General features: G+C 48.6%; 1 protein-coding gene across 1 annotated transcript; it reads left to right on the top strand.

Annotated features, from left to right (window-relative positions):
- Positions 1–215: 215 nt before the first annotated feature.
- On the top strand, positions 216–20,349 carry RNF114 (ring finger protein 114; the record flags this gene model as incomplete). The annotated part of the gene is made up of 6 exons (XM_080716674.1): positions 216–355; positions 5,874–6,024; positions 13,419–13,525; positions 13,857–13,971; positions 16,821–16,928; positions 20,245–20,349. The coding sequence occupies 6 exons, from the start codon at positions 216–218 to the stop codon at positions 20,308–20,310; spliced, it is 687 nt and encodes a 228-aa protein (XP_080572800.1). The 3' UTR covers positions 20,311–20,349.
- Positions 20,350–22,276: the final 1,927 nt, after the last annotated feature.

Raw genomic sequence — 22,276 nt, 5'->3', positions numbered from 1 at the left:
GAGAAAAAGCCTCTTTCCAGGCCGCGCAGGAGGCTGGAAGCCCGGCCGCCGCTCCGCCGCGGGGGCACGTGCTGGCCCCGCCCCGTCTCGCCCCGCCCAGGGGCGTGGGCACCTCTCGGGCCCGCCCCGCCCTCGCGCGTGCGCGGACGCCGCCGGGCCCCGCCCCCTCGGGCTCTCCTTCCCGGCGGGCGCTGCGCGGCGCCGAGCGGCGCAAGATGGCGGCTCAGCAGCCCCCCTCTGAGGGCGTTACGCAGCCGGCCGGGCCCGCGGCGGAGGCCGACCCCCTGGGCCGCTTCACGTGTCCCGTGTGCCTAGAGGTGTACGAGAAGCCGGTGCAGGTGCCCTGCGGACACGTGTAAGCGGGGGCTCCGGGCCGGGGGCGGGCGGCGGGCGGCCTCCCCTCCCCTCCCCTCCCCCCGGCTCGCTCTGCTGCGGGGGCCGGGGGCGTCCGCGCTCGCCCCGAGAGCCAGGTGGCCTTGAGTAGCCCGCCCGTCGCCCGACAGTGTTGGACCTTCGCCTTCCCGAGTCCGGCGCTGCCCGGGCGTCCGCGCGCGCACGTCGGAAGAACGCTGAGCTGGGCAGAAAGGAGAGGGAAGTCTGCCCACCGCCCTGGCTGGACAGCAGCCCTCAGCGCTTCCCCCTGTATTGAGTTTGTTTTGTTTTTTTAATGTGTGGTGCTGGGGATTGATATTCTACCTCAGTTATGCTCCCAGCCCCATTTTATTTGTTTGTTTTGGGTACTGAGGATGGAACTCGGGCATTCTGCCCCCGAACTACACCCCCAGCCCTGTTTTTTTTTTTTTTTTAACTCTTTATTTTGAAACAGGGGCTCACTGAATTGCAGAGGGCCTCACTAAGCAGCTGAGGCTGTCGGCGAACCCGGATCCTTCTGTCTCGGCCTCCCAAATGCTGAGATTACAAGCGTGCATTACCATGCCTGGGCCATCTCATTTTATTTTTGAACTGTCTCTCTCGGTTGGTGAGTCTCGCTGCTTGATGACGCTGTCCTCGAACCTGCGCTACTCCTGTCTTAGCCTCCCAGATGCTGGGATCACTTACTGGTGTGCACCATCGGCGCCCATTCGGGTCCCCCCCCCCTTCGGTTCTGAGGATGGAACCCAGGCCCATTCTACCTCTGAGCTACGTCCCCAACCCTAGTTTTTATTCTTTATTTTGAAACAGGGCCTCACTGAATTGCAAAGGGCTTCAGTAGCTTAGGCTATCTGCGAATAGCAATTCTCCTTTCTCAGCCTCCCAAATGCAGGGATTACAAGCCTACCCACCACACTGGGCTTTGGTTTTAGTTAAGCTATCACAGCCTGAATACTGTTAGGATATAAACTGGTAATGATAGCTAAAGGGGATGGTGTGTGAAGATGTCCAGTGGGCTGTCCCGGGAGCTTTGAGGGTGAAGGGATTTGAATCAAAGCCTTTCCATCATATGTATAAGCACATCTAAGCTGAAAAAAATTATAGAGAAAACGTGGCCAGCTGCTGCTTTTCCATTTCCTCTGTGGCCTTTGATGCTTATGGTGGGCATCCCCTCGGCACTGGTCTTAGGGCATCAGCAGGCACCAGAGGCACCGGTGAGGACTCGGGCATTATTCCTACAGCTAGCCTTGCAGGGTGTGGGGAAGGGATAGTGGTAATCTTTTACAGTGAATAAATTTTGGAGACTGAGGCTCTCAGGTCACGTTCACCAGTGTGTAACTATCTTCACGTGCACTGCCGGTGTCTTTTGCTAACCCACAGAACACTTCTTGGCACCTGGCAAGGACTCCCTAGCTGCACTGGCTGCCGTTGCTGTTCCTCTTTGCAGTTCGGTTAAACTAGACCTCTTGATGTAGTCACATCTTCCCACCATTATCCCCAAGTCCTCCTCAGGCTTCAAGTCCCAGTTTAAATTACCTTCTCAACGTCTCTCCTGGGACTTCCTTTCTTTTTCCTTGCGAAAAGCAACACTTAAGGGATCCTGAGGTCAGGGACCAGATCTTTGCCCCCTCACTGTATGTGCCCAGTGCCCAGAAAAGGGCCTGAGCACCCATATTCCAAGCCTGCAGTCGGCTCACTGAAGTATTGGTGTGCCCTCTATTTGCCAGACCTGCAGGGGAGAGGAAGAATGTGATTTCTGCCTTTAGGATTTACCATTGAGCGAGTTGATTATAAATAAGTCACAGTGAATGTTCAAACTAGTGTGCAAAGAGGGGTTAAAGGAATCAAGCCTCTGTGTGGTTGGGTCTTTGTAACATTTGTAAAGTGTTTTAATTTGTTAATCAACTAAAAACAAACTACATTTGAGGTTTCCTTGGGCTGGCCAAACGTTTCCCAGGTAAGAGGCAAGGAGCACTCCTGGGACTCAAGCCCGCCCTTCTCACCAGCTCCGTGTGGTGCAATCTAGTGTTGATTGAAGACAGACGGATGCTCCTTGGCGAGGGCAGGAAGCCTTCCTCGCTCCGGCCAAGTGCTTTAACTTGTGCATGAAAACTTGGGCACCGTTGCAGCTATTGCATTGGATTTTTATAAACTTTTAAGCAGAATGACTACTTTTTAGTGAATTTACATATAAGAGAAGGGATTCCCCCCAAACCCCAGTAGCATTCAACCTTTGAGCTACACTCCCCAGCCCTATTTTTTGTTCTTTATCTTGAAACAGTTGCAGAGGGCCTCACTCAGTACGTGAGGCTGGCCACGAACCCAGATCCTCCTGTCTCAGCCTCTCAAATGCTGGGATTACAAGCATCCACCACCACACCCTGCAAAAAGGGAATTTTTACAAAGTATTGTGACAGAAAGGTTAGAGCATTTGGAAGGCTGAGCTAAAGGCCCATTAATAAGAAATAGAAACTGAAAGCTTGCCCAAGAGAGGCAGTTTAAAAGCAGGCTTGTTAGCCACGTGTGGTGGCGCACACTTGTAATTCTCCCACTTAAGAGGCTGAGACAGGAGTATCGCACAAGTTCGAGGCCAGCCTTAGCTACTTAGCCTCTCAGAAATTTAGTGAGACCCTGTTTCCAAATAAAATATAAAATAGGGCTGGGCATGGTGGCGCACGCTTGTAATCCCAGCGCTTGGGAGGCTGAGACAGGAGGATCGCACAGGTTCGAAGCCAGCCTCAGCTACTTAGTGAGGCTCTCAGCAACTTAGTGAGACCCTGTTTCCAAAAAATAAAAATAAAAAATACAATAAAATATAAAATATGTCTGGGAGTATAGCTTGGAGGTAGAAAGTCTCTTGAGTTTCACCCCCAGTACCACCAAAAAAAGGGGGGGCATGCTTGTTTGGGTATAACTTGGGCATAAACGGGCTTGGGACGTTTGATAAATGAGCTCTGCCTCTGTGTTTTAGGGTAGACTGAGCTGCTTCTACTTGCCAGGTTCTGCCACCCTCTGCCCACTTGGATTACCCTTGTGATCCGCCTTGAAGAGCCAGTGCAGTGAGGACCATGAAGTCCTCTTTCTCTCCTACCTCATTGCTTGTCTTTCTCTCTGTTCTAGCACATTACAGCCCCAAGGCCTGCTCTGCTCTTCTTCAGACACACCTTTGCACTTGGTGTCATCTCTGGGTGGAGCTCTGCATTCACACCCCTGAGTCTTCATTGTCAGGTCGGAGCACATATGTCGCCTCCTCTAAGAAGCCTATGATCACCCCAGCCTATTTCTTTGCCAGCCCTATTTTAATATTTATTTATTTATTTATTTATTTATTGTGGTACTGGGGATGGAACTCAGGGGCATTCTACCCCTGAGCTATACCCCCAGCCCTATTTTTTATTCTTTGAAACAGTCTCACTGAGTTGCAAAGGGCCTCACAAAGTAGTAGCTGAGGCTATCTTCGGACCATGATTCTTCTGTCTCAGCCTCCCAAATGCTGGGATTACAAGCGTGCACCACCATACCCAGCTTAATCCTGCTTTAAAATCTAGCAAATTGGTAAGCATAGTGATGAATACCTATAGTCCCACCTCTTTAGGAGGCTTAGACAGAGGAATCACTTATATTCTTCAGTCTGAGACCAGCCTGGGCTACATAGGAAGACTCCATGTCAAAAAAAAGTTTTGACCCTGGCGCAGTGGCACACACTTGTAATCCCAGCATTTGGGAGGCTGAGACAGGGTCCCTGTTCGAGGTCAGCCTCAGCTACTTAGATTGTTGCAACTCAGACTCTTTCAAAATAAAGAATAAAAAAGCCGGGCGTGGTGGCGCACACTTGTAATCCCCGCGCTTGGGAGTCAGAGACAGGAGGATCACGCAGGTTCAAAGCCAGCCTCACTGGCTTAAGAGGCCCTGTTTCCAAATAAAAATATAAAATAGGTCTGGGAGTGTAGCCTGGAGGTAGAAGGGTTTCCAGGAACCCCGGTACCACCACCAAAAAAGAAAAAGAAGAATACAAAGTATGGCTGTGGGTGTAGCTCAGAGGTAGAATGCCCTTGCGTTCCATCCCCAGTTCCGGGGGAGAAAAAAAAAGAAAATATTGAAGCTGGGCATGGTGGCCAACGCTTGTAATCCTAGTACTCGGAAAGCTGAGACAGGAGGCTCCCAGCTTTGCCGCCAGCCTCGCCTACTTAGGCCCTCTGCAACTTAGTGAGATCCTGTTTCAAAATAAGGGATAAAAAATAGGGCTGGAAGTGTAGCTCGGAGGTAGAATGCACCTGGGTTCAATCTCCATTACTGCAAGAAAGAGAGAGAGAGAGGGAGAGAAATATGTTGAAAATTTGTCAGAATGAGTGGCCCAGGGCATTTTCTGGCCTCGTTGCCCATTTCTGTTTATGGTATTTGACCATCACCGCCTGCCCAGGCTTCAGGGTAGAACTCTCCCATCTTTGACGACTTCTTCAGATGTTGTAGTAAGTTACCAGATCATGTCGCCTCTGCCTCTACCTCATATCCTGAACTCACACTCTGCAGTCAGGCCTCACAGCCCCTGGGCTTTAATCACCTATTAGATTTGTGCATTTGTGCTTTATCTCTTCTCATCTCACCTAAAAAAGTAAAGGCTCTATTTTCCATGGTGCACTACAATTAATTTTTCTGAAACTTTGGTCTCTGAGACGTTGCCTTAAACCTTCAGCTCCCTGCTTATGTAGAAGTCTGTTAGATTTTTATTTTCTCGAGTGAATAGTCTTCCCTTCCTCTGCCAGCTGAGCTCTCTTGTAGAGGCTGCCTCTGAAGTCTTCACGGTCCTGTTGGGCTGCAACTGGTCACTCTTGGCTTTATGCTCCTATAGTGCTTTGTCTTCACCTCCGATGGCAGCAGTTCCCATCAGTTGTGCATTTCTTATGTGCTTAAACACTATATTAAGGAAGTGCTGTACATATCCTCCCAACAGTCCTAGAGGCAGGTACCCTTCACAGGGGAGAAAAATGAGTTTAAGAAAACTCCACCAAAATTCCTCAGTGGAGCCAGGAGTGGTGATACGTGCCTGTCATCCCAGTACTTGGGAGGCTGAGATAGGAGGATTGAAGGTTTGAGACCAGCCTCAGCAACTAGGTGAGGCCCTTTGAAACTTAGCGAGACCCTGTTTAAAAATAAAATCAGGCTGAGGTTGTAGCTCAGAGGTAGAATGCCCCGGGTTCAATCCCCAGAAAAACACAGTACGCACACATACCCATCACCACCCTCTTCAGTGGGTGCTAAAAATTGAAGCCTCAACCATAATGCCTTTCTCCGTGTATCATGGTAGTTTGCGTCTGTTTCTGTTACTGGGCATGTGTGTTCTTCACGATATCCTCAACCACGCTTTTTTTCTTCTAGATAAACGTAATATTTGAAGTGAGAGTAAGGAAGAAGTTGTTTTTAGCCCATTATTCATTGATGTCTTAACACTTGTCCCTTGTCTCCACATGCATGACGGAGGTTCTCTGTGTGTCTTGTTCTAGCTTTTGCTCTGCATGCCTGCAGGAATGTCTGAAGCCGAAGAAACCTGTCTGTGGGGTGTGTCGCAGCACCCTGGCACCCGGCCTCCCAGCTGTGGAGCTCGAGCGGCAGATCGAGAGCACAGAGACTTCGTGCCATGGCTGCCGTAAGAATGTATGTGGAAGGAGCAGGAGTGCCAGTGTCTGTGTGGCGAGATGGTAAAGCCCGCGTGGAGCTATGGCCACGTGGTTTCTGAAGTCCGCATGCCCAGTGGCTAACAGCACGTGCATGGCAGCTGTGCTGAGGGCTGCGCGCTTGCGCTTTCCTAACCTGCTGGCTCTGTTTGCTCGTGAGTTGATTTGGTAATATGTATTTTAGCTTTAAAAGCCATGGCAATCATTTGCCCCAGCTTTTTCCTATGAGGCCCATTTTCCAAAGCCTTCTACATGATTTTAGTTGGAATATAATGAGATATTTTGTGATTATTCATTTATTTATTTTTGGGTACTGGGACTGGAACCCAATGACATTCTACCTCCCCGCTCTATTTTTTATTTTGAAACAGAGATTCACTAAATTGTGGAGGGCCTCACTAAGTAGCTGAGGGTGGCCTTGAACCTGCAATCTCTTGTCTCAGCCTCCCAAATATTGGGATTACAAGCATGCACCACCACAGCGTTCTACATCTGAGGTACACTCCATCCCTTTTATTATTTATTTATTTATTTATCGGTGGTACTGGGAGTAGAACCCAGGGCTACATTCCTAGGCCTATTTTATACTGTATTTGGAAACAGGGTCTCACTAAGTTGCTGAGAGCCTCACTAAGTAGCTGAGGCTGGCTTCAAACCTGTGCAATCCTCCTGTCTCCCAAGCGCTGGAATTACAAGCGCGTGCCACCACGCCCCCCCCCCACTATTCTTTATTTTTTTTATGTTTTTTTTTTTGTGTGTGTGTGGTACTGGGGATGGAACCCAGGGGCATTCTACCTCCGAACTACACCCCCAGCCCTATTTTTACTCTTTATTTTGAAACAGGGTCTCACTGAGTTGCAAAGGGCCTCACTAAGTAGATGAGATGGCCCATGAACTGTGATTCTCCTGTCTCAGCCTCCCAAATGCTGGGATTACAAGCATGGGCCGCCACGCCTGGCTTTTTTTCCTCGGGTCTGGGGGTGGAACCCAGGGGCATTCGACCTCCAAGCTACACCTCCTGCCCTATTTTTTATTCTTTATTTTGAAACAGGGTCTCACTGAGTTAAAGAGGGCCTCTCACTAAGTAGCTGAGGCTATGGCATACAGTCTCAGCCTCCTGAATGCTAGGATTACAAGCCTGCGCCACCACACCCGGCTTCACGCCCCACTTTTTATCTTTATTTTGAAACAGGTCTAAGTTGCAGAAGGTCTAAGCAGCTGAGGCTGTCCTTGAACCTATGGTCCTCCTGTCTCAGCCTCCCAAGTACTGGGATTACAAGTGTGCACAACCAACTTTTAAAAACTTTTTTAAAAAGTTCAAGCCAGGCATGCACGCTTGTAATCCCAGCATTTGGGAGGCTGAGACAGGAGGATCACGGTTCGTGGACAGCCTCAGCGACTTAGTGAGGCCCTCCGCAACTCAGACCCTGTTTCAAAATAAAGAATAAAAAATAGGGCAGGGGGTGTAGCTTGGAGGTCAAATACCCCAGGGTTCCATCCCCTGACCCTCCAAAAAAAACCCCAAAACTCAGCTATGAACTTTCTTAAAATACAAAATGAAAGCTGGGTGTGGTGGTGCATACCTGTAATCCCACTACCTGGGAGGCTTAGACAAGAGGATTGCAGGTTTGCAGCCAGCTTCAGCAATTTAGGCCCTCTGCAACTTAGACCCTGTTTCCAAATAAAAATAATGGTGCTGGGGGCGTAGCTCAGAGAAAGAATGCCCCTGGATTCAATCCCCAGCACCACAAAAATAAATAAAATTATTACAATTTTAGCCAGGCGTGGTGGTACACTCTTCAAATCTCAGTACTTGGGAGGCTGAAACAGGATTATCACAAGTTCAAGGCCAGTCTCAATTTAGCAAGACCTTTTAAAGTAAAAAGATTGTGCTGGGTGTGGTGGCACATGCCTGTAATCCCAGCATTTGGGAAGCTTGAAATAGGAGGGTCGCTGTTTGCAGACAGCTTCAGCTGCTACTTAGTGAGACTCTTTGAAACTCAGACACTGTTTCAAAATAAGAAATAAAAAATAGGGCTGGAGGTGGCCCTGGGTTTCATCCCCAGTACAGCAAAAAAGGCCGGGGGAGTGGTAGAACACTATTGGGTTCAACCCCCCTGGAACCGCCTTGAAAGTAAATAACTATAATTTTAATTTCTTTTTTTTTTTTTTTTTTTTTTTTTTTGCCGTACTGAGAGTGGGACCCAGGGGCTTTCTACCTCCGGGCTATACTCCCAGACCTATTTTGGTTTTTTTGTTTGTTTGCTTGTTTTGTGGGTCTGGGGATGGAACCCCGGGGGCATTCAACCTCTGAGCTACACCCCCTCCCCTAGTTTTTATTCTTTAATTTGAAACTGGGTCTCACTAAGTTGCGGAGGGCCTCACTAAGTAGCTGAGGCTGGCTGCAAACCGCGATCCTCTGGACTCAGCCTCCCGATTGCTGGGATTACAAGCCTGCGGCACCATGCCCGGCTCTATTTTGTGTTTTATTTGGAAACAGGGTCTCACTAAGTTGCTGAGAGCCTCACTAAGTAGCTGAGGCTGGCTTCGAACCTGCAAGATCCTCCTGGCCTCAGCCTCCCAAGTACTGGGATTACAAGTGTGTGCCACCATGCCCGGTTTATAATTTTAATTTCAAACAGTACAAAATTATAAAATCCTATAGGCTTATTCCTTAGCTCAGAGCTACCTTTTGAAAAGTGGTTCAATTTAGAAGGTTTTCTCTCTAACATTTTCTATCGTTTGGCAAACATGGGTATAGTATTTACTTGGCAGTACTGGGATTGGACCCAGGAGCATTTTACCCTGAGTTACTCCCAGCCCTTTTAATGTTTGTTTTGAAACAGGAGCTTTCTAGTTTGCTGAGGCTGGTCTTGAACCTACAATCTTTTTTTCTCAGCCTCCTAAGTATTGGGATTAGAGAAATGTGTCACCAAGCCCAAATTAATTTCATTTTTTTCCTTTTCTTTGTGTGTGTGTATTATTGTGGATGGAACTCAGGGGCTTTCTACCCCCGGGCTACCCTCCCAGACCTCTTTTCTATTTTATTTGGAAATGGTCTCACCAGGTTGCTGAGAGCCTCACTGAGTAACTGAGACTGTCTTCAAACCTGCGCAATCCTCCTGTCAGCCTCCCAAGAGCTGGGATTACAAGTGTGCACCACCACGCCCGGCTGGATGTAGTTTTATATAGACAACAGATGTAAGAATTTTATTCTACTAATGGAATCATATTAATTTTTTTTCACTTTTGGAAATTTGGTTTTGCTTATTTTTTTTGTGGGAATTGAACCCAGGGGCATTCTACTTTTGTTTTTTGGTGGTACTGGGGTTCCTGGAAGCCCTTCTACATCCAGGCTACACTCCCAGACCTATTTTATATTTTTATTTGGAAACAGGGTCTCTTAAGCCAGCACGGCTGGCTTCGAACCTGCGTGATCCTCCTGTCTCCGTCTCCCAAGCGCAGGGATTACAAGCGTGCGCCACCACGCCCGGCAGGGCATTCTACTTTTGAGCTACAATTCTAGCCTTTTTTTAAATTTTGAAATAGGATCTCATTGAAGCTGGACCTGGTGGCTCATGCCTATAATCCCAGTACTTGGGAGGCTCAGTACTTGGGAGGCTCAGACAGGAGGATCTCAATTTTGTTTTTCTGTTTTTTTTTTTTTTGTTGTTTGTTTGTTTTTTTTCTGGTACTGGAGATTGAACCCAGGGACAGTTTACCTCCAAGCTATACCCCTAGCCCTATTTTTTTATTTTGAAACAGGGTCTCACTGAGTTGCAGAGGGCCTAAGTAGCTGAGGCTGTCTGCAAACCACAATCCTCCTGTCTTAAGCCTCCCAAATGCTGGGATTACAAGCATGCACCACCATGCCCAGCAGGATTGCAGTTTTGAGGAAAGCCTCAGTAACTTAGTGAGACCCTGTTTCCAAATAAAAATAAAATGGGGTTAGGGGTCTAGCTCAGAGGTAGAATGACCCTGGTTTCAATTCCAGTACCAAACATATATATCTATGGTTTAATTAAGTTGCTAAGGCTGGCTGTGAACCTGCAATCCTCTCATCAGGATTGATGAGACAGGAGGATCACAGGTTCGTAGCCAGCCTCAGCTACTTAGTGAGGCCCTCAACAACTTAGACCTTGTTTCAAAATAAAAGAATAAGCCAGGTGTGATGGTGCATGCTTATAATCCCTGTATTTGGGAGGCTAAGACAGGAAGATCGCAGGTTTGAAGCCAGCTTCCGCTACTTAGGCCTTTTCCAACTTAGGCCCTGTTTCCAAATAAAGAATAAAAAATAAGGCTGGATGTGTAGCTTGGAGGTAGGATGCCCCTTAGTTCAATCCCCAGTACAAAAACAAAGAATGAAAAAATAGGGCTGGTGGTGTGGCTCAGAGGTAGAATGCCCCAGAGTTCCATCCCCACTTCCATCCCCACTACCACCCCCCCAATGTGGTTTTGGCAAAGTTGCCCGAGGTGGTACAGCCAGGCAGAGGTGTGGCAGTAGTTAGTACTGACCAGCAGCAGCAGCAGCTTCTTGGGCATAGCAGCTGAGACGATGCCAGTGCCTCTGGAGCGAGATGAGGCACATGAGCACAGAACCGCAGCGGCCTGTCCTTGTGAGAGACAGTGTGGCTTGTCGGTCTCGTTCCCAGTAGCCTCTCCTCCCTGGAACAATGGAGTGCGTGGCCAGGATGGTGGCCCCTCACATGGTAGTGGCTACCTCCATGGGGCATGTGACACCAGGGCACCGTGACATCATCCCCAGTAGACACATGCCTTGAGCCTGGCCAGCACAGGCCTACTTCTGTGAAGGCCTGAGCTTCAAAACCTTATTTCTGAGTGATGCTCCCAGGAAAGTCAGTAGACCCTGATGGGTGGGAGGAGAGCGAGATCTTTATGTCCTTGACCAGGTGACCCAGCTTGTGACAAGAATCCACTCCTGTCCTCAGCCTTCTCCTGCGACACTGCCACCCTGGAGGCCACTGCTGAAGCCTCCAGGAAAGCTGCTGCCGCCCCTCATGCTGGTGCCTGGGCGGCCTCCGGGCTCCCACAGCTCTGCATTGTCTGCCAGTTGGTGTTTTCCGAGAGAAGCAGCTTTTTTTTTTTTTTTTTTTTTTTTTTTTTTGGTACTGGGAGTTTAACTCGGGCATTATACCTCTGAGCTATACCCCCAGCCCTATTTTTATGTTTTATCTAAAAACAGGCTCACTAAATTGCAGAAGGCCTCACAAGGTTGCTGAGGCTAGTACTGGGATTACAAATGTGTGCCTGGCTTTAATTTTATTTATTTATATTTTTATTTTATTTGCCATACTGAGAATGGAACCCAAGGGCATTCTACCTCCAAGCTACACCCCCAGTCCAATTTTTTATTTTGTATTTTGAAACAGTGTCTCACAGAGTTGCAAAGGGTCTCATTAAGTAGCTGAGGCTATCTGTGAACTCTGATCCTCCTGTCTCAGCCTCCCAAATGCTGGGATTAAGAGCATGAGCCACCATGCCTGGCTGTAATTTTATTATTATTTTGGGGTACTGGGGATGGAACCTAGGGACATTCTGCCTACGAGCTACTACACCCCCAGCCCTAGTTTTTATTTATTTCGAAACTGGGTCTCACTGACTTGCAAAGGGCCTCATTAAGTAGTAGCTGAGGCTGTCCGCAAACCGCAATCTTCCGGTCTCAGCCTCCCAAACACTGGGATTACAGGCATGCGTCACCACGCCCGGCTTGAATTTTATTTTATTTTATTTTATTTTTATTTATTTTATTTATTTTTTTATTTTTTGGTGGTGGTGGTACTGGGGGTGGAACCAAGAGGCTTTCTACCTCCAGGCTATACTCCCAGACCTATTTTATATTTTATTTGGAAGCAGGGTCTCACTAAGTTGCTGAGAGCCTCACTAAGTAGCTGAGGCTGGCTTCGAACCCGCGCGATCCTCCTGTCTCAGCCTCCCAAGCACGGGGATTACAAGCTCGCGCCACCACGCCCGGCTTAATTTTATGACTTTTAACACCTAAGTTTGGGTGGTCAGAGTATGAACATAACCTAACCATCCACCTCCTTCCTTTCAGAGTAATCTAAAATTAGTGTCTGTATAGGGCTAGCTCCCGTTCCTTTTAGGTGGGAGCTCATTTAGAGCATCAGGTCCTTGAGCTGGAGGTAAAACAATCATCCTGGTTACCTGGAGCTCGGGTAATGGAACTTTTTTCCCCCTCATAGTTCCTTTAATAAACACAGCCGGGCGTGGTGGCGCACGCTTGTAATCTCAGCATTTGGGAGGCTGAGACTGGAGGATTGCAGTTTGTGGATATCCTCAGCTACTTAATGAGACCCTGTTTCAAAAACAGTAAATGCTTATAATCCCCACGCTTGGGAGGCTGAGACAGGAGGATCGCGCAGGTTCGAAGCCAGCCTCAGCTACTTAGTGAGGCTCTCGGCAACTTAGTGAGACCCTGTTTCCAAATTAAGTATAAAATAGGTCTGGGAGTATAGCCCAGAGGTAGAAAAGCCCCTGGGTTCCACCCCCAAGTACCACCAAAAAAGAAAGAAAAAAAGGTAGGAGGTGTAGGTCGGAGGTTGAATGCCCCTGGGTTCCATCCCCAGACCCACAAAAAAATAAATTCACGATACTGAAATAATGTTTCCCATTACCTTCGTCTTCATGTATGCATGTATTTTGTTTTTCCTTTTGTGATACTAGGAATTGAACCCCTTAGGGGCTTTCTTCCTCCGAACTATACCCCCAAACTTATTTTTTTTGTGTGTGTGTTACTGGAGATGGAACCCCAGGGGCATTTTACCTCCAAGCTACACCCCCAGCCCTATTTATTTTTTATTTATTTATTTATTTTTTGGTGGTACTGGCTTCGAACCACTAAAAAAAAAAAATAATAAGGAATATGATTTTTAAGATCAAATGATTTAGTAAACAGTTTCATTCCTTGGCACAAGTAGCACAATAAAAAATTAATAAAAAAATAAAAATAAAGAATAAAAAATAGGGCTGGGGGTGTAGATCAGAGGTAGAATGACCCTGGGTTCCATCTCCAGTACTCTAAATTAAAAAAAAAAAAAAAAATGAGACGAGTTAAAATATGAGTGTAGAAAACCTTAAACATTCCTGGGCTTGGAGCCCATCAGTAAACAGAGCATAGCGTGAGTTAAAGCCAACCTCTAGGATGGAGGCAGGTGTTATGATGTGGTCCAGGAACGTGTCAGCTGTGGTGCTGATGAAAACCTGCAGTCGCCAGGTTCCACCCCACTGCTTGCCTCGGTGATGGCGTTGGAGCTTTCATCCTGCCTTGGCTTGGGAACCATGTTTGCTGGTACCAGGTCCTCACTAACTCGTGGGTTCTGATTCTTTGTGTTCAAGTTCTTCCTGTCTAAGATTCGGGCCCACGTGGCTACCTGCTCCAAATATCAGAATTACATCATGGAAGGCGTGAAGGCCACCACGAGGGATGCTTCCCTGCAGCCAAGGTACGTGGCAGCCACCTTGAGCTGGAGCTCTGCGCACAGGTCCTGGCCCGTTCGTGCTCTGGGGTTTAAGTGAATGGATGGGGAAAGTGGAGGCCGTAATTGTGAGTGCTGCTTAAAATCAGTGCAAGGGTGTTTCGGGGAAGGCCTCTCTGATACTCACTTTGATATCAGCCATACTGCTGTTATTTTCAAAACACACAACCAGTTCTGAGCTAATAACCAGAATCGTGGCACACGGGGCCAGTCAACTTTGCTTCTTTTTGAAGGGCACAGTGGTGGAAGATGAGTGGAAAAGTATTTAGAGGTCTTTCTTTTACCTTTTATCTTGCAGGAATGTCCCAAATCGTTACACCTTTCCTTGTCCTTACTGCCCTGAGAAGAACTTTGATCAGGAAGGACTTGTGGAGCACTGCAAGTTGTCTCATAGCACAGACACCAAGTCTGTGGTAAGAGGAGCCTTTTTTCTCGATACTGTAGATTGAATCCAGGTCGTTCTCAGTTGATGAGAGTTTTGTTAAGTGGCTGAGGCTGGCCTTGAACCTGAGATCCTCCTGTCTCAGCCTTAGCCTCCAAAGTACTGGGATTAACAGACAGGTGTGCATCACCACACTGGCAAAATAGAGTTTTTTTTCTTCTTTTTTGGCAGTGCTGGCAGTTGAACCCAGGGCCCCTTGCATATGCCAGAAAAACATGATAGACAAGTGTACCTTGTACACCTTTTTTTTTGGTGTGTGTGGTATTGGGGGTTTAACCGTTTAACCCAGAGGACAGTCTACCTCCAAGCTACAGCCCCAGCCCTATTATTTATTCTTGTTTGTGTGGGTTTTTTTTTTGGGGGGGGTACTGAGGTTGGAACCTAGGGGCATTCTACCTTCTACATCTGGGCTACACCCCCAGCCCTATTTTTTATTCCTTATTGAAACATGGTCTCACTGAGTTGCAAAGAGCCTCACTAAGTAGCTGAGGCTGTCCGCGAACCGCAATCCTCCCGTCTCAGCCTCCTAAATGCTGGGATTACAAGGGCCCAGCTTAGAATTACCACGCCCAGCTTATTCTTGATTTTGAAACAGGGTCTCACTGAGTTGCAGAGGGCCTAAGTAGCTAAAGCTGGCCCCAAACCTGTGATCCTCCTGTCTCAGCCTCCTAAGTAATGAGATTACAAGCGTGCACTACCACACCCAGCTACATCTTTGTGTGTGTGTGTGTGTGTGTGTGTGGTACTAGGGATGGAACCCAGGGGGCATTCTACCTCTGAACAACACCTCCACCCCTATTTTTTAATCCTTTAGTTTTTGAAACAGGGTCTCACTAAGTTGCAGAGGGCCTCACTAAGTAGCTGAGGCTGTATGTGAACCGCGGTCCTCCTGTCTCAGTCTCCCAATTGCTGGGATTACAAGTGTGCGCCACCACATTCATCTTCCCAGCCCTATTTTTTATTCTTTATCTTGAAATAGGGTCTCACTAAGTTGTGGAAGACTTTACTAAGTAGCTGAGGCTGGTCTCAAACCTGCAATCCTCCTGTCTCAGCCTCCCAAGTATTGGGATTACGAGCATGCACTATCATCCCCAGCTCTTGTTTTTGGTTTTGGTTTTGGGGATTGAATGGAGCACTTTACCTCTGAGCTACACTTCCAGCCCTCTTTTATTTTTATTTTTATTTTTATTTTGAAACAAGGTCACATTAGGTGGATGAACGTCTCACTACTTAGGCTATCCTGGAACCTGTGATTCTCCTGTCTCAGCCTCCCAAGCACTGGGATGACAAGCGTGCACCACAATGCCCAGTCAAGGATGATTATTGAAACTTCCGTGTGCAGGTGCCAGTCTAACTTGGTCACTGTAGGCCAGGCATGGTGATGCACACTTGTAATCCGAGCATTTGAGAGGCTGAGACCGGAGGATCGCAGTTCAGGGACAGCCTCAGCTATTTAGTGAGGCCCTCTGCAACTTAGTGAGACCCCATTTCAAAAAATAAAGAATAAAAAAATAGGGTAGGGAGTGTAGCTCCAAGGTCAAATGCCCCCGGGTTCCATCCCCAGACCCGCAAAAAAATATATAAATAAATAAATTGGTCACTGCGTCTGCTCTTTTGCTTTTCTTATGATTGTGAAACAATTGTTTGGTCCATGTTTTCAGGCTGCACGAGGTAGGATAAAGAGAGTGTTCTGAGCGGGTGCAGTGGCCCTTGCTTCCACAGTCCCAGCCCTTCCCGTTGGGAGCCATCTTTTGGCCCGTCTCCGTGCTGACCTGCATTCTAGACACACAGCTGCCTTGCCTGCCGGGCTCCGCCAGACCCTTGTCAGCATCACTTGCCCTGCTTCAAGAAGCCCAGGCCTCTTCCTCTTCTCATGTTTTCTTTCCTCACAGCCAGGCTGTCTGCTGTGGTGCTGTCACCTCCCAGCCTGGTCTTTTTTTTTTTTTTGTACTGAGCTTCCTGGGAACCCTTCTACCTCCGGGCTACACTCCCAGACCCATCTTTATATTTTTATTTGAAAACAGGGTCTCTTAAGCCAGCACAGCTGGCTTCGAACCTGCGCGATCCTCCTGTCTCCTCCCAAGCGCAAGGATTACAAGCGTGCGCCACCGTGCCTGGCCCAGCCTGGTCTCTCGCTGCTCCGTCTTCTAACACTGTCTGCTCTGCCCCTCCATGTTCTCCCAGTCTTCAGAGCCCGGGTTGCCTTTGCATGAGCTTTTTCACCCAATCCCTGCCATCGAGCACTTGCCCTCTCAGACGCACATAAGGCTGTGCTATACTCCTTGGGCCGCCGCTCATCTGATGGCTGGTTCTTACATCTGGGATCATCGTGTGTGCTGGGTCTGGCCCTTGCAGGGCCAGCCCTCTCTGGTTGCAGTACAGGTTCAGGAAGAGTGATGTCATGACTTGGCCCTTGACACAGTCCCACGTGTCTTTTTTTTTTTTTTGGTGGTGGTACTGGGGGTGGAACTCAGAGGCTTTCTACCTCCGGGCTATACTCCCAGACCTTTTTTATATTTTATTTGGAAACAGGGTCTCACTAAGTTGCTGAGAGCCTCACTAAGTAGCTGAGGCTGGCTTTGAACCTGTGCGATCCTCCTGTCTCAGCCTCCCAAGTGCGGGGATTACAAGCGTGCGCCACCACGCCCGGCAGCCACGTGTCATCTTGACTTGTTTGCTGATATGCTCAGGAAGGAGTGACCAGGCCCGGGACTGGGCTGTCGGGAAGGCTGTCTTGGACGAAAGGGGGTCAGACTTGGGCCATGGAGGCCTGCAGTCCACCCGGAGTCCGGTGCCTGAGACCTTGCTTCTCTTTGAAAGGTTTGTCCAATATGTGCCTCGATGCCCTGGGGAGACCCCAGCTACCGCAGCGCCAACTTCATGGAGCACATCCAGCGCCGCCACCAGTTCTCCTACGATACGTTTGTGGTGAGTCTCGTCTTCCTGAGAGGACCTGGGCTTGTGTGGCTCAGCCGTCACTGATGTTGTGGGCTCCTCCTCCCTGGCTCGGAGGCCCCGCAGTGTCACACAGGGAGGCTTGCTCCTTCCTCTCTGCACCAGTTTTTCCTGCTTGCCTTTGGTATGTATGATTTCTGCCTCTCTAGACTGGGTTTGGGAACCTCCAGCTCAGATGCCCCTGAGGGCCAGGCAAGTGAGGGAAGTGGTCCTCTCTAAGGACTTGCCAGTGGACAGGGTGCAGCCCGTGCCCTGCTGTAATCGAATGGAAATGCAGGGACAGGGCTGGGTCTGTGGCTCAGTGGTAGATCAGGGCCCATCATGCATGAGGCCCACACACAAAATACAGGCACAGCATTGCTAAGCAACCCTACCCCGCCCCCAGTGGGAAGTACAGAACTTCAAATGAAGTACTACAGATTTTATTTTTATTTTATTTGTGTAGTACTGGAGATTAAACCCAGAGGTAGAATGCCTCTGGGTTATATCCTCAGCCCTACTTTATGTTTTAAATTTTGAAACAGGGTCTTAGTTATAGGAGGACTTCAGTAAGTAACTGAGGCCAGCTGATTTTTTTTTTTTTTTTTTTTTTTGGTACTGGGGGTGGAACCCAAGGATATTCTACCTCTGAGGGACACCCCCAGCTCTTATTTTTTTTTAATCCATTTTTGCTGGATTAGAGATTGAACCCAGGGGCATTCTACCTCTGAGATTATACCCCAGCCCTATTTTTTTTTTTTTTTTTTGGTGGTGCTGAGGTTCCTGGAAGCCCTTCTGCCTCCGGGCTACACTCCCAGACCTCTTTTTACATTTTATATTTGGAAACAGGGTCTCCTAAGCCAGCGCGCGCGGCTGGCTTCGAACCTGCGCGATCCTCCTGTCTCTGCCTCCCAAGCGCGGGGATTTCAAGCGTGCGCCACCATGCCCGGCTATTTTTTATTCTTTATTTTGAAACAGAGTCTAAGTTACAGAGGGCCTCACTAAGTAGCTGAGGCTGGCTGTGAACCTATACTTCTCTGGTCTCAGCCTCCCAAATGCTGGGATTACAAGTGTGTGACACCACCCCCGGCTTACCCAGCCCTATTTCTTATTTTGAAATAAGGTCTCACTAAGTTTGTAAGGGTCTCACTGAGCAGCTGAGGCTGGCCATGAAACCTTAATCCTCCTATCTCTCCCTCCCAAATACTGAGATTACAAACTTGCACAACCACACCCAGCTTTCCTGGTTGATTTTATTTTTTTTTGATACTGGGAATTTAACCCAGGGGCATTCTACCTCTGAGCTACACCCCCAGCCCTATTTTTTATTTTTTATTTTGAAACAGGATCTCACTGAGTTGCAAAGGGCCTCGCTAAGTAGCTGAGGCTGTCCCCAAACTGCAATCCTCCTGTCTCAGCCTCCCAAATGCTGGAATTACAAGCGTGCACCATCACACGTGGCTTTTATTTTATTTTATTTTTTATTTTTATTTTTTGGTACTGGGGGTGGAACCCAAAGGCTTTCTACCTCTGGGCTATACTCCCAGACCTATTTATATTTTTTTAATTTGGAAACAGGGTCTCACTAAGTTGCTGAGAGCCTCACTAAGTAGCTGCAGCTGGCTTCGAACCTGTGTGATCCTCCTGTCTCAGCCTCCCAAGCGCGGGGATTACAAATGTGTGCCACCATGCCCGGCTCTTTTATTTTTTGAAATAGGGTCTTTCTGAATTGTGGAGAGCCTCATTAAGTAGCTGAGGTTGAACCATGATCCTCCTGTCTGAGCCCCCTAAATGCTGGGATTTCAAGCATGCCCCACCACTCTCAGCTTCCCAACCCTATTTTTTATTCTTTATTTTGAAACAGAGTCTCATTAAGTTGCAGAGGGCCTCACTATGCAGCTGAGGCTGACTGTAAACCTGTGATCCTCATGTCTCAGCCTCCCAAGTATTGGGATTAAAAGGGCATGGTGGCACACACTTGTAATCCCACGCTTGGGAGGCGGAGACAGGAGAATCACGCAGATTCGAAGTCAGCCGCGCTGGCTTAAGAGACCGTGTTTCCAAATAAAAAGTATAAAGTAGGTCTGGGAGTGTAGCCGGGAGGTAAAAGGGCTTCTAGGAACCCCAGTACCACCAAAAAAAAAAAAAAGGGCCACCAGGGCCAGCTTTAACTTTTTTTTTTTTTTTTTTTTTTTTTTTAATTTTTTGCGGGTCTGGGGATGGAACCCAAGGGCATTCGACCTCTGAGCTATATACCCCCTGCCCTATTTTTTTTATTCTTTATTTTGAAACAGGGTCTCACTAAGTTGTCAAGGGCCTCACTAAGTAGTAGACCCAGCTGGAGTATTCTTAAAAATAATTAAGAGCTGGGCATGGTGGCGCACGTTTGTAATCCCAGCATTTGAGAGGCTGAGACTGGAGGATTGCGGTTCGCAGACAGCCTCAGCTACTTAGTGAGGCCCTTTGCAACTCAGTGAGACCCTGTTTCAAAATAGAAAATAGGGCAGGGGGTGTAGCTTGGAGGTAGAATGTCCCTGGGTTTCATCCCCAGTACTACAAAAAGAATACTTCAAATTAGTCATGGTGGTGCACATAATCCCAGTACTTGGGAGGCTGAGACAGTAGGATCTCGGGTTGTTTTATTTTTTTATTTTATTTTTAACTTTTTTGCGGGTCTTAAGTAGCTGAGGCTGGCTGTGAACCAAATCCTCTGGTCTCAGCCTCCTGAATGCTGGGATTACAAGCGTGCACCACCATGCTCGGCAGGATCTTTGAAATCAGCAGGATCTTTGAAATCGGCAGGTTTGAAATCAGCCTTCGCAACTTAGACCCTATTTCCAAATAAAAACAAAATAGTCCCAGAGATAGACTGCACCTGAGTTCAATCCCAAGTACCAAAAAAAAATTTGTGCTCGGTCTTACAATGTCTAAAACCTAGACTGACCTTTTCATTAGTGCTATAAAATGAATTCCTAAAAATCCCTAAGGAGATAAATTTGCCTCATTAAAGAAAGCTAGTTTCACCACATTTCTGCTGTACCGTGTGGCCCCAAAAACCCTGTTCTTTGCTGGGCATCGGAGCAATGCGCTGCGCACCAGGCCTGTGCCATCCTCCGGCAATGCTGGGCCTCGCAGGCAGTTTCCAGCCCCGGAGGAGGCAGTGTGGACAGCGGAAGCGATCTCCTCGGGTAGTCAGCTCCTTAGAGGATGAGCGGCTGGGGTTCCTGGCAGTCCTCTCCAGGTCCATTGTCCTACTGAAAGTGAGTCTTTGCACCTGCAGTTGCTGAGATCATGTCTCCCTTGTCCTCAGGATTATGATGTTGATGAAGAGGACATGATGAACCAGGTGTTGCAGCGCTCCATCATCGACCAGTGAGCAAGGTCCTCGCCGTCCTCCTCGTGCTCCGGAGCTTCCTCCACGTGTTAAACTGAAACCTTCCGCTCTCCACCTTAGCTTACAGCAGGCCCGCGAAGGAGCGTGGCATTGGCACCGGTCACTTTTGACAGGTCCCTAGGTCAGGGCCTCCTTTCCTTTGGGCTCTTCCAAAGCTGTCTTCCCCTTTAGTAACCTTGTCACACGGTTTAGTCTTATTGGTCCTCAGCTAATTCCTGGAGCGTCTGCCTCCTCTGAAGAGTCCAGCTTCTCCACCACGACACGTTCTTGTTTTACATCGCTCCCGTCCAGTGTTCACCCCTCAGGTCCTTGAGCCAGCCAGGACCTTCTGTGGTCACAAATAGCACAATGCATCTCTGTCCTCCCCCTGAGACGCTGTTGTCTGCGCAGGGCGGCTGGCCCGGCCGAGGCTCGTGTGCTGTCTGCGGGCTGTGGGCATCAGCGGGCAGCACCTCGAGAGCCCTCGGGTGGACCACCAGGTTTTTCATGATCTGATGCTGGAAGTTCTGTTAGCGATTCTTTGCTATGCCTCCTGTTCATCCTTAGAATTCACTGGTTCGGTCTTAAATGCCTGCATGGTGCCTTTTTAGGGTAAGGTATAACCACATATTTTTAGTGGAAGTGTTTCTAGGTTAGGAGAGCTAAAATATATTTGTCCGTAAGTGGGGGTCAGCGAGGAGCGGTGGGAGGGCCGTACCTTTTGGGTTGATTTTCAGGGTAGTAAAGCATGTGGGGTGGCAGGGTCACGTTCACCTTTCTCTTTGGGAGCCTGCTTCTTGTCCTGACCCGGTGTTGCGCGTTGCTCTTCCAGTGAGACACCGAGGGGCTTATGACGAGCTGTCTGCTAGGAACTGGCTGCTTCTCGTGTCATCTCTAGGAAGTGACTTCTGACCAACCTTCAGGCACCCTCTAGTCCGGGTGTGGCAGGTGTTCTCTGGCCGGTGACCGAGTAGTGCCTGGTGGCAGGCTCTGGGCCAGCGCTCTGCCGCGAGCCTCCCGCCGCCAGCAGAGCCAGCTGCAGGGGCCAGGCAGCAGCAGAGCCGAGGCCCATCGGGAGCAGAGCAGTCTTGATGTATTCGGGAGCAGAGCAGTCTTGATGTATTATTACTTGGGAGGACCCAAAAGTTAAGGTCAGCTTCTTTACTGTAGTTTCTGGGAAAAGTTTACTCAGACCTCACTGAATTGCGACCAGCTCAGTGGAAGTTTGGCGGGAAGTTGGTGAAACCTTGGTCTCTGGGAGCGAGGAGAGCGCGTCCATCGCGCTGGTGGAACAAGAGACCGTTCCTGCATTAAGTGCACTTCCTGCATTTCTAATAAGACTTTCCAGAGAGTGAAATTTGTTATGTTCTGGCTTTTAAAAGGTGATATATAAATAAATTTCATAATTTATCCAACTGGTGAGCTGTAGTGCCTGTTTTTATTAAACACCATTTTGAAGTCTGGGTTCTGCCTCAAAAGATTACAGTTCTCGGGAGAGGTCTTTTCTATCCCCTAGTCCAGCCTGACTTCTCGTCACAGCTGATTTGCCGGCCAGCTCTGAAACACACCCGGCTCCCACCTGTCCTCACGGTAGGAGGCCCGAGGCGGCCAGCAGTGGCCAGGACCCGCTGAAGGAGCAGCAGCAGCGTGGCCTGGGGTGGCAGGGATCGGGCTCCCGCCTGGCTCCGCAGGTCCACTTGTGCACGTCCAGCCGCAGCTCTTCCTGCCCACTTTTTATTTGTAACAATGGACCCTTTGTGGGTCTGGTGATGGAACCCAGGGACATTCAACCTCCCAGCTACACCCCCCTTCCCTATTTATTTATTTATTTATTTATCTTTTTTTTTTTGCGGGTCTGGGGATGGAACCCAGGGGCATTTGACCTCCGAGCTACACCCCTTGCCCTATTTTTTATTTTATTTTGAAACCGGGTCTCACTGAGTTGCAGAGGGCCTCACTAAGTAGCTGA

Source organism: Muscardinus avellanarius (genome assembly GCF_963383645.1).
Source record: "Muscardinus avellanarius genome assembly, chromosome: 19".
NCBI classification, from domain to species: Eukaryota; Metazoa; Chordata; class Mammalia; order Rodentia; family Gliridae; genus Muscardinus; species Muscardinus avellanarius.
This window is presented reverse-complemented; position numbering and strand designations above follow the sequence as displayed.